This window comes from Amphibalanus amphitrite, unplaced genomic scaffold, assembly GCF_019059575.1.
Source record: "Amphibalanus amphitrite isolate SeventyFive unplaced genomic scaffold, NRLGWU_Aamphi_draft 000304F_arrow, whole genome shotgun sequence".
Classification (NCBI taxonomy): Eukaryota; Metazoa; Arthropoda; class Thecostraca; order Balanomorpha; family Balanidae; genus Amphibalanus; species Amphibalanus amphitrite.
This window is the reverse complement of record NW_024881799.1, coordinates 52701-65431: the sequence shown is the minus strand read 5'-3', so window position 1 is coordinate 65431 and position 12731 is coordinate 52701. Positions and strand designations below refer to the sequence as shown.

General features: G+C 47.6%; 1 protein-coding gene across 1 annotated transcript in view; it reads right to left on the bottom strand.

Moving 5' to 3' along the window:
• Nucleotides 1-2091: 2091 nt before the first annotated feature.
• Nucleotides 2092-12731, bottom strand: part of LOC122387973 (G-protein coupled receptor Mth2-like) — a 32286-nt gene continuing 21646 nt past the window's right edge. The window contains exons 5-7 of the mRNA XM_043378690.1: nucleotides 9123-9270; nucleotides 7398-7487; nucleotides 2092-3247 (exon numbers count right to left, since the gene is read on the bottom strand). Coding sequence (XP_043234625.1) covers nucleotides 2959-3247; nucleotides 7398-7487; nucleotides 9123-9270 — 527 coding nt within the window. The 3' untranslated portion in view covers nucleotides 2092-2958. The remainder of the gene's footprint in view (nucleotides 3248-7397; nucleotides 7488-9122; nucleotides 9271-12731) is intronic.

Genomic DNA, 12731 nt, shown 5'->3' with positions numbered 1-12731 from the left:
CCCGTCGCTTGAGGATACTGGACTGTCCTTCATTTGGGCAAAGCGAGCTGCTCCTCCATTCTGCCAGCAAGTGAAGATGTTTGAGGCAGGTAAGTGTTGATGGTTCGGAGAGTTCTAGAGGCGACCCTCGCAGCAGAACGCTGCTGGACCACGCGGCCAGGGACCGGACCGCGTGGTCCCCTGCCCGGCAGAGTCCGGACCAGGCGAGGGACCGCCGGTGTCAGAGACTCGACGAAAAAACTGCCTGGAGAAATACGGGGTTCTGGAATGTGCTGTTTGAAGACAGCCAGATGTGTAACGCTGGACTGTGGCTATGAATTGAAGCGAAAACACAAGTTCTTGGCATCCGAGGCATTGTTAAAGCTTCAGACAGCAGGGGACGGAAGGGCTGAATGCGGACCGAACCGCAGATAACCTCCGGAGATGAACCCTTGAGGGAGACGCTCACTTCACCGACGAGAAAGCTCTTGACGCGCACCGGTCTCTGGAAATTAGTGCTCGACTGTGCGGTCATGATTGGTACATATTTAAACACCACCGCTGAACCACAAAGAGCCAAGGGTAGCCTGCGCTCGATTCGTTTCCCTCTCTACATGTCGATTAACTTTTATTACGATAATGTTTTTAATGAACTTTTTGCTCTCGTTGTTTCGATAAACCGATTCCAGTTTATGTAAATTAAAAAGTAGGCATGATTCGTAGAGCAGGATGTCTTACTTGGTGTAAAAGCATGTCTTTTTCGCTGTCAGTCCATCCATATTTATGATATTCTTATTTCTTGACATTGTCGACCAGTGGGCATAGCATTCCCGTTTTCGCGTAACTAAAAGATGATAAATTCGTAAATTTAAGCTCTCTCCCACTGACCGATAGGGGTACATTTACGACCGCTGAGAGAACTGTCGAAAGCAATTTTGTGTCACAGGTTCCTCATTGTCACTTTTGCTTCTTGTTAACTTACGTGCATTATCAGAGGACTATTGGATCTACCTTCCCTCTTCGCAATCCGTATAAAAGACAATCATTTATAAACGCAAATTGGTCTGGTGCAGGTCAAAAGGATCGGCCTTTGCTTACGCATCGTACTCACCACGAACTTCTGTAGTCCGGTAATACAGCCGGTTTACTACAATGCGTATGTCATTATGACGTGTTGTAGCCAGGGCGTAGACATCACTCACGAGGACATTGGAACTCTACATCCAACGGGTCGGCGACTTCAGCGTTGCGCGGACCAGGGTCATCATCATCACTCCATCCGTAGGCTCTCGAAGTTCCCTGGAAGCCTCGCCGATCTCTGGAAGCCAACGTGAAAGCTACTGTGTGAGAAGATGGATGTGAAAGCCTCAGGTCGTGAAGAACAACGATCCGGATGACCGTGGCAACCATACGCAGACTGCGGGCCATTAGACTCGAAACATTCGGTACGGAGATGTTGAAAGAACTGTGAATAAGTGGAGGTCGTATGCTCCTCAACTGAGTAATGTTGCGCGCCTGGACGATCTGGTAGGCTGGTGACAATGGGAACAAATGGTGAACGTGCGCCGGTGCTTTGGGGGCTGCCGTCCGTCAAAACACGGTCACGCGAGAGGACCATTCCCAACCGAAGCGGTGAAGCAGTCTTCGTGACTGGCTGGTCCGTGCAAGTATTATGGCTGAATTACAATACAGACAACTGTGATCCTTATCGGGTGGTTTATAGGTATATGGGCTTATGATGTGTGAGAGGTTCCTGATCGTTGCAGTGGACTGACCAGCGGATCCCGAGGGTCTCTTTAGGTACGCGCGGGGGAAGGGGACGTACAACACAAACTCTAGATGAAATGGAGCGTGTGGGGCTATGTCGGCTGATGGAGGCCTCGTTTGTTTCGCTCTTCAGACAACGATATTGCGGTAGTTACGTCGACACTCTACTCGATAAGTGTGGCTAAGTGTACCTATTATGAAGCCACTTACAAGCCACTTGTCACGTACGATGAAGGTGACATGAAGGTACAAAAAGTGGCACGGTAGGGTACCCGTTTGCTATTTATTATGTTTTACGCTCTCATGTAGCTATTGCCTGTCATGGAAAAGTGGATAGGATTGGCGTGATGCACGTTTATTTTTATTCACCTATAATGCGTGTATGTAACGGTCATTTTCACATTGACGCGCCCAGACGAAGAAGGGTAGCTGGACACAGTAGATGGACAACAGGTCTCACGGATAAATGCTCGCGACGTGACGCCGGTTCCTAATGACGGGAAAAGCGTAGACATGATACGGAATCGCCGGGCTACGCCGTTGCGTCGTGTGATGGCCAGATGTAGGGCATACTGCAGAGCACATGGGCTGTACACGTTGAACGAAGGATCCCTACCTTCGAAAGGTCTACCGACAAATCACATTAAACTGGACTGAGACCCGACTTGATTGATAGGTACACCTAATTAGAATCTCACCATGTGGCATCGACACGGCTCGATGATTTAAATTCAAATATCGGTGTAAATTCGACACTTTGAACATAAGAAACGAATGCAGAACTACACTCTACAGTCAAAGCAAAATATACCTACAAAACACAGCCTCGAAGCGACTTAAAGGTACTGAAGTCAGCATGAATAAATGAAGAACGTAGTTCATACACGAAAAAAAATGACACTTGGAACTTCGCTTGGCGATTCGTTCGTTCCGCCGTCCTAGCGCTTCCTTCTCGTTTAGGTTGATGTCCAAAGCCAGGGACAGTTGACACTTGACGAGGACATAACGCTGACTGCCGGTGTCCTAAACATCGAACTCCTAGCTGCGAACAGTGTGGTTTGCAGCCTCAGACCGCGCGACAGTCCATCTCAGCTGGAATTCGTGGTTGATGACAATCCAAACGCGAGAGGCTACTCCTGACCTAGCTCCGCTTAGTAGCGACACCTATAATAGAAAGTAGCAGTGCATACAGCCGCGTCCTCTATACTACCGCTACACGGGCGTATCTCCCTTATCATCGCTGGCCGCGGGGTCTGCCGAGGGCTGGCGACCGTTCTGCTGCGGGGGAGCGGTCATCTTGGAGCTACTGCTGCCCGGCGCCGACGACGAGGTGGTCTTCCTCGACGACAGGCCCGGCACGAGTCGGGTGACCTTGCAGCAGCAGCGGCCCAGCGTCGAGGAGGCGAAGTGCCTTCGGATGGTGCTGCGCGTGTTTTGCCGGAGTGTGAACAGAAGGAAGATGAAGAAACCTTGCAGAGCGTTGAAAACGTCCGTTACCAGCCTGAGGAAAATAGGGGCGTTAGGTATTAGGAAGGGCAGCTCCTTGAGATTTAGCAATAATGGTAAGAGTTAGGTTCAATAGGTATTAGGTAGGTAGGTACGGTGAGCACATTTCGAATGAATTTGAAAATTGATCGAAATGCTCGGCGAGCGAAACCTGGCCCTCGCTATATCTACTGCCGTCAAAACCTTTACTTTGGTCAAAACGCACTCGAATTCGTTCTTCGGATGTTCACGTATGGCCGTCGCCCGTCGGCCGAATCTCCTGCCAGCTGCGATGACTGCGCAACCATAACATTAGTTAAAATACTGCCGCTAGATGGCAGCAGGGGTAAGCGCCTGAAAGTATACTATACCGCATGGCGCGGGACTCGAAAGCGTTGATTCGGGCCGTTGCGGGAGCGTGCCTAAATGTTTTTCGAGAGAAATTTGATTTTAGCACACCCTATGAAAAATTCTCGCATATTCTAGCCATGGTAAGGTGAGAGATAAATCTCCAAACCACGTCATCGTGAAGTGACTACAAGACGAGAAAAATGAAGTGCTCGGCGCATAGGTGTCGATTTGTATACTTTTGGGTGTGCCCGGGCACCCCCAATGCTGAGTTGGGCACCCCCCAAGGGGCTCTGGGCACCCACAACCAAAGTTGGTACTGGCAGCACTGTTACGATTCTTTGAACGCATTGTTTTCTCTAATTCATAGGCGCGGGAACGGGGGGGGCAGTGGGGACAGTTTACCCCCCCCCCCCCCCCCAACTCTAAGGCCGTGGGTGCGGTGCCCCCACAGATTTAAGAAGAATATCGCACTTGTTTGCAAATGTTTTCTTTTTTGATGAAAACGCCAAGGGATGAAAAATAAGTGGCCTAGATTTGGGGGTACCCTAGGTTGATTTCAATTATGGTGTGCCCCCCCCCCCCCCAGTCTGAAAGTAGTTCCCGCGCCCCTAATTACCGTACATCAGAATGCGTTGTAAAAAATGGACACAATTTTTCGCTTTATTTATACCAGACAGCAGCATTTGGTAGCCATCGACGCATTCGTGCCGCGTCAATGGGTTTTCGGTTCCGGACGTCCTGAAGTTTTGCTTTGAGTGGCGAGATAGTCTTTTGGTCCGAAATATCATGGTTTAACCCTCGCACCAACGGGGATCCGCATTCCGCGCCAACGTCACACCGACGGGGGGCGGATACCTGCTCCCCGTGATATCGCGAGAACGAAGCAAGATAGGAACAAGCGGTAAATGGCATGGGATACAAACGGACAAAGTCTACAATTTTTACCGAGGTCATTTTCAGGTCAGGTAAAAAATGACGTCACAGGGGTAAACAATTCAAAATAGCGGCGCTTAAGGTAGACAGTAGACAGTTTTTTTTTCACGAATAACGATTGAAGTACCAATGTCTGTCATACCCACACCGAGTGGCTGATTGCTTTGAAAATTTCACCGATTGATAAGGCCAACAGTTTATACAAAATGTATATCTCGAAACTTCGATACCGGTGACCTAAGGTCAGGTCAATTTTGCCACCTCCCCATTACCTATATGTAAGTCCATGGGATAATTCTTCGGAATGCTTGAGACGAGGCATTAGTATCACGGATGTTAGTTGTCGGACTTTCGTTCCCGTCTTGAGTTGAGATGTTAGTTTCACAACATTTCGGCCAGTTACTTCTCCGGCCGTCGTTAGTTGTTCTTTGGTCCATAGAAAGATCTTGGGTGTTGGTGGCGTTACGTCGTACGCGTCATACCTTATCGAAAGCTCCTGTGGTCAGCGGGAAATGATCTAGGGTTGCCCCGGTGATAGGCGACAGTTGTAACTAATACAGTTGTAACTAATACTCCACCGCTCGAGGCAGACATAGCGGCCAGACAAACGAACATCTCACCTCAAGACGGGGACGAAAGTCCCACATCTATCATCAGTGTCAATGGAAGGAAATTAAAATGCGTTTTTTGCTGGACGGACACCATTCTGAACACTTCCAAACACCTATTAACAATTCAACATGACACACTGAACTGGAAAATGATACCCGACGTGAAAATGACGTCACCCTTCCTTATATCCCTGAGGTCATCTCAGGTCACAAAAGGGAGCCTAACAGTTTTTCGTTAATAACTTCTGGTAGGCGCATGCTACAGCGATGATCGACTGAACGGATCGACTGACATGCAACATAACACTTTCCGGTCAGGTATTGGCCTTGACCCGCGGTCAAATTTCAAAATGAAATTTCAAGGTCAAACTATAGTTTATTCGACGCGTCTTGATAAGAAGAACATGATGGCTGGCAAAATAAATGTCATGACTTTTTCGAGTAAAAAGCTATGGCAGAAAAAAATTCATAAGTGGCTATTATTGGAGTTTTTGCCCTCTGGAGAGTTTATGCTAAGCCGTTGACCTGAGGTCAAATCTGAGGACTACTTTGGCGAAAGAGCGTTGAAAGAGCTATGGAATGCGCTTGTCCGCGGCGCTGCAGCTCTATTAGTTCCCAAATTATGCGCCAGATTTTCGAAAATTGCTTAAACAATCCAAACTTGACCTTTTATGGCCTCTGGCCATCTGAGCTTTGACCTGACCTTTTAAAGACCAAGTATTCTCTTCATTTTAACTGCCTTTCCAATGCTGCCTACCGCATGTCGCTACGTGGCCCAGGAGCCGAGTTAGAAGGGGGTGTTCAGACACACACCCCCAGCCCGGCGCGGAAGGCGCTGAGCAGTGAGCACCGGCCCAGCGCGGGTAAAACTGCTTCGTCTCCGTCTTTACTGGGTGGGCAAACACACTCCACTGGTTGGGCAAAAATCGCTACTGGGTGGGCGATTGCCCAGTCAACGTGTTATCCGAGGTCCTGATACTAACACAATGCAGTTTTATTTATCTAAAAGAATTGCATATGAGCTCTGCCTTAACCCTCGCTCCTATTGGTGTTTTTCCAGCAGCGAACGTATAAGAGGGGGGGGGGGGTCTGTTGAACCCCCCTTGCCGTTTCGCCCCTGATCGAGCTAGAGCTTCGCGGAAAAAACGAGTGTTTCCCGTGACGAGAGGAAGCCGATGATACCCAATTTTAAGGTCCTAGGTCATTGGTTGACCTTCCAGGTCAGGCCAATGACCCAAAGTAGGGAAAATCGGGGCCGTTAGAACGTCGTTAAGTGTGCCTGCTATGAGGTTTTTCGGGGTGCTGATCACGAATATAATGTTAGTTTTGATCACAAAGATGTCGTCATACATTTAGGCCAGGTGGGGTCAGGACGGGTCAGGTCAGCCAGTAGGGGTCCGCCGGGTATTCGTATTAGGTGTCAACCGCCTCTGACAGCTTCGTAACATGTTACGAAGGCACCAGAACTACTTCGTAAATGTTCATGTGGTTGTTAAATTCGAATTCAGCTCCAGAAACTAGCCTAGAAACATGTAAAACTCGAAAAAGTGAACCGTTGTCATCAAAGGTCAATGGTCATCAAAGGTCAATGACCTGACCTGACCTTCAGGTGACCTTGACACTCACCCTAATGCATGGGAGCAACATCATATCACATGTTTGAACGCTTGAAACCACGAAAAGACTGCAAACGCGCGGCTAATGCGAGCCGACATACGCCAAATCGCGATTCCGGCCAAACCTGGTCTCGAAAAGTAGGTCACAGGTCAAAGGTCATTTGGGTCAGGGTCATGTAATTTTAAGAGTAGGTATGTGTAAAATTGATCAACGCGAGGGCACTACTGAAAGTTTCGTCGTGATCGGCCGCTTTCTACGCGAGTTATTCGCGAAAAACCGAGGGGGGTCCGTTCGACCCCCCCCCCCCCAATGTATACGGGTGCAGAGGGTTAAAGCTCTGGGCACCCCCAACCATTTTCACAAATCGACACCCCTGAGCCTCGGCGCTCCCCATAGCTACACAACCTGAACGATTCCTTTCCAGTTTAAATGATTGATGACTGATTAGAGTGGCAAGTTAGGTGAAACGATGATCTCCAATTCTTATATCGGTGACCTAAAGTCGGGTCAATTTATGACATTTATAATTTAGCGGGTGAAAATGGAAGTGCTTCTTTTTTCCGACAGAAGACAGAAGGCTAATAGGTATACAACCCATGCATACAGTAAATAAAAGTGTCGCCCAACTGTTAGCTCCGAATCAGGCCAGCTCACCAGATCTCCTTGGGACCGAGGTGGATGGAGAGCGCCTCGGCGATCCACGTGATGCCCATCACTACAAACAGGTTCACGTAGATCTTGAACCTGCAGAACCAAGGCCACGTATCGGTCAACAGATGTCATTTAGCTGCAAGGAGTGTCTGTGGTAGGTATTTCTGAGGAGGGGTTTATTTCGTGCAATTAGAGTGTCTGGAAGTCTGGAATTGTTCAGTCCTGTCCAGTCCAGACACATTGTCAAGCAGATGACGAGGAATACGAGGATTAGGTACTGTTAGTCAAAAGCTCATAAGTGTTTTGCTGAAAAAGGAAACATTGGAAAAGTCACTTTTAGTGCGCTCTTTTGCGGTTGAGCGTTCAGCGTTGCGAAACGGCGTCTTCTCAGCGAAAATCTTACAGACAACCGCATTGGTTGTAAACTCTTCTTATGTGGAGCCTAAGCCCCCATCGGTAAATCGGCCGTGTCACCAAAATACTATCTGAGCCTGCTAAGCGTCCAATCTCTGGGTCCGCACAATTTTCAGTAAACCCACGGCTATCGCCTGTTGAGCGCCACTCTACCGCGTCGTTGGTCAAATTAGCGGCAATTTGCAGCGATGGCCGATGCTGCCAATAACACAGCCTCGACGGCAGCGGTGGGTGACAGACAATCAGGTAGTCAGCTGCAGTGCAGGGCCGTGGTCTGGTGGCCTTGCGTCGCGCCTATAATGTCAGTCTGCTGCGGACAGCCACCGCACTACATTGTTTGTTTTTGTGGTCTTTGGTGGATGTGATGACGCTCTTTGGAAATCCCGTGAATCCCGTGACAATCGGGCGATGGCTGGAGGGAAGAGGGAAAGAGCGGTAACATAGAGGAAGGAGGGAAAAGAGTAGTGGCTAGAGGGAGAGGGAAAGAAGGGTTTGGGAGGAAGGAGGGAAATGACATAATGTTGTTTGGTGATATTGCCGTTTTGTTGTTTTCCGTGGGCTGCACAAAAGATCGGCTGTATCAGCGGTAATTCAGTAGGGACAGTGTGTCCGACGATCATCCTCTTTACCGCTAATCTACTACAATTGGTAGCACTCTCTAACTGTCTGTAGGTACGGTGTACTCGACACTATCAGCTGTATTTAACGGCTAATTGCTTATTGCATAATATTATCGATCACCTTTTTTACCGCACTGCATCCGTATTAGGCTGACGCCACAGGCCATCATGTCTGTTGTTTGCGCAAGGGAAAACTTTCGCTTATTCTTAAACCCACCAAGCGTTCTCGGGTTTTATAGGAACAGACGGCGCATGTGGTTCAAAGCACCTGCAAGTTGTGGAATTTCCTGTCGTATTATCCGAGTGAGCTGAGCGGCGGGACGTACGAGCGTCACAGCGGTAAGGCCGGGTCCTCGGACAGATCATACATGAAGTACAAGTGGTGTCTGAACAGATTACATAGGTAAGTGCATTGTCATAAGTGATCCAGAACAAAGAATATGTAAACGACACGAACTAAGTTGGTCGCATTTTTATAGCCTAATTCGCGTTTGAATTAAAGAATGAGCCAAAGCCAATTTTCTCAGCCAATTTTTTTATAAACCGAAGTGAGAAAGTGACGATATTGCTCAAATATCAAATGAAAAATCTATTTTTTAAGATGGAGGATCGTATGATTTACCTTATCTTCTTCGCTCACTTTTACAAAGCACAGTCGTAAGAAAATAGGTACCGTACTGCAGTTTACACCTACCTTTCTGTGCCTCTTTTCTGCCTGCCGGCCATGCGCGTATCCTTCTCAGTCTGAAGAAGGTTCTTGGCGGTGAGCACAAAGAAGCCCAGATTCGCCGTCATCAGCACCAGAATAGGGCCGTGGAAGTAGACTAGCATCTCCCAGCTTCCTGCAACAGGCACAATGAACACAAAATGTGTAGGTCAACAGGGAATTTCAATTTGTGCCCCAAACAAAAAACAAAAAAGAAGCGCCATTTTACGCTTCTTTCGCTCCACAATCCCGAATGCGACTCTTTCTTTATCCTATAGCGGACATTTAACCAAGAGACTTGTTGAGACCAAACCGTCACAATGTGTGCAAATTTACGCTCACCTAACGTGCCTCGAATGACCTCCAATTGTCAGTTCTTATCAATAACCACCGGGATTTTCGCCACTTTATCGTGACTTAGGTGTGACAGGAAAACGGGAGTGATTGCGGATGTATAGTCGATTCGGTAATTATACAATCAGCCAATAAAAGTCGACCATTGATGTGCTCGTGTTTGAGGAGTGCAGACGTGTTAATTATTAGGTTTGACAGGTGCACGCGACTACGGATAATCGACGCGGGCTGTTGAGGGAAAGTCCCGTGTCTTTGAGGTATCATGGCATTGGTTACCGAGTGGTTCGTGTCACGACACCTATTAGGCCACCAAAAGTGTCACCGTCACCAACATGTGTAACGACACGTGTCAATGCTCTCAATCTCATGTCATGCAGCTGTCGGTCGGTGAAGTGATGTGAGACAAACGCCATCAGTGTTGGACTGCGAGTTGCTGACACATACGTTGTGGCCGTGAACGCTGATCAACAGGGCCTTGGATGGTATAGTAGGATATTACGGGGATTTACACTTATGTAGCTTAAAACATGCCTAAATTTTTTCAAGCGTAGAAAAGCGAGATAACTGCGCAGCTCCAGTCGCTTACAAAGCCAATTTTGGCTCGCTCATTGAGCTCCTGAAGAATATGCTTGTCTGCACTGACCAAGTACCTACATTTTGCCTGTATAGTATATATCTGTGAAGTGTTTCGTTAGAGATACACATTTAACATACATATAACAAGCCTTGGAGCTGACGACCAGGATCAGTAATTGTCGTTTGGCCCGCTTTAGTCCGTAAACGGGACTGACCACGTATGTCCATGGCCACATGCGGCTAAGCCACCAAATGCCGTAGGTATATGTCTGGAAGTTCCCGATCGGACGGCGGAAACCGGTTGTGGCACTTGCCACATGCCAGCAAACCCTGTTCGGCGAGGGAGTTAATTGTTCCCTGGAAAACCATCTATTTTAAATCTGCAGGCTAGATTTGTTGTTGAACGTTTAAAACATTGATAAGTTTCAAACGTGTACTCAACTCACTGATGCTGCTCGATGTTTCGAAATAATGTAAATCGATAAAGGGATTTATATAATCCTAACCCTGACAGAAGGACCAAAACTGGTTATCATGGTTGACCCAACTGCCTTGCGTACCACGCGTCGTCGTCGCACACTGCGTAAACGTATGGCCTGCCGCCAAGGAAACTGGTTTTTGGCGGGTCGCTTATAATTGCTTATAACTCTTCTCACAAACTTTTACAGTGGCACAACCAATACAATTGAAAGATACTCGTGAAAGCACTTACAAAAGCTGCAGGTAGGCATTTTACACAAAATTAAATTTTGTATTTAAGTACGTTTTGAGCGAAGCCCAACATTAAGCCCATGGTTATTTTTTCGTGTAGCACTGAGCCTCTCGTTATGGTATCAGGAAATGATATCGCTGAAAGAATCATGCGCCCGGCCGTGACCCCTTTCACGCAATATGGCTGTTTCCTTCGAGGAGTCCTTCGAGGAGTTCCACTCATCCCTATCATTCCGCCCAAAAATAATTACTTCTATTTCATCGCTATGAATGACACTGCACGGTACACGTTATTCCATTTAATTTCTGACGGGATGTGCAAATGGCATGCCACTCGCTTTCCTTTCAGTGAACACTGAGGCAAGTATTATAACAGCAAGGTCATCTGATGTGCCCTGCTACAAATGTCAATAAGAGCATAGCCCCCACGAGACCAATTGCATTCTGCAGTCTGCACACCCTTCCCCTATCAATGCCCTCAAGACGCCAGCTCCGGGATATTGGCACGGACATGCAGAGGGGTGATATTGGGGCCCGTAATGGAAGAAGAAGCGTGGCGCCAGAGATATTGCGAGGTCATAAAGGCTTAACGTTTGTCGGGTCCCGACTGGCTGTTTGTCTAGAGCCAAGTAATTGGAAGCTCGGACCAGCAACCGTTCCCAATGATACCGGTTGTAAATAGGTGTAACCGAAATAGTGACTTTTCCGTCATCGACTACCCCATAATGAAATATGGTGCACAACTATCTGTGTTATCTGGCCCGATCCCCAAATATGACAGTTTTTGAGCTCAGCATAAACAAAAATTATCTAGCACCGTTTTAATATCACGCCAGTTCAATAGAATAAATCATTCTATAAATTGACATTGACCTTCCGCTACTCTTGCGCCGAAAGTCTCGGGCAATATTATCTCCTCTGACCTTGACCTAGTCTCATTGGGATCATCTCATACCATCTGGCTGATCCCCTAGGGAAGGCCCTCTGGCCACTGTACGGATATCGATCCTCCTGGGACACTTAGCGGCATCGGTCACCGGGTCAGCACCCAGGGGACGGCAGAATAACGCCAGAAAATCGGGGTGATGGCGCGCGCATGGCAGATATGACGCAGCTGAGACGAATGGCGCCGAGCCAGCGCACAGCTGATGAGGATAATGGGGATAATGGGTGATGTTTTCCTTGTGGGTGTTGTATATTTGTGAGCCGGAGGTAGCCTGGAGCTGGGGAAGTTCACCGATGAACCACACAATTCCAGGATGGTAAATTGGCCATCATCAACTTCGCCGCAGTAATGCGCACTGTTTTGCTTTGTTATGAGTCGCACTTGTGATTTTATTGTATGATTTTACCTGGTGTTGAAACAGTTCTTCATTGTGTTAGTACAAGAATAATGATATGTTGTTTTATAATTATGCGCCATGCGTGGCACAGCTTTTTACCTTCATGGCGTTGTCAATAGATCTAATTAATCTTAACCCTCGCCCGCACATGGGGGAGGGTGGTTGCCCCCACAACTCAGGTAGGTATAGTTTCCGCTCTGCACTAAACATTTTTATAGCTAGAAGCCTGATGTTTCGTATAGGGGAAGCGGGGGTAACACCGCCCCCCTAAGCTTTTCGCCAAAATGAGAGAATATGTGTGAAGTCTCTTGGTAGTTATTGTTTTGGTTACAATATTTAAACATTTTCTCACGTGTTTTAGGTACTTATTTTGCATGCTCCTAAAAGGTTTTCATGTATCACGACTTTTAAAAATACCTTGCATATTTGCTGCCTACAAATTGTGTGGGTAACCCCGCCACCGGTGTTGATGTTAACCCAACCAATTCCTACGAAAGCTTTTAATTGTTCAGAGATCGTGTGCGATGAGTTTCCTGTCGGTAAGTGGTAATTTTCGCAAATAATCGGTAATGGACACCTAAATAGGTATAGGTTCATCAGCTGTTTGCCAGTT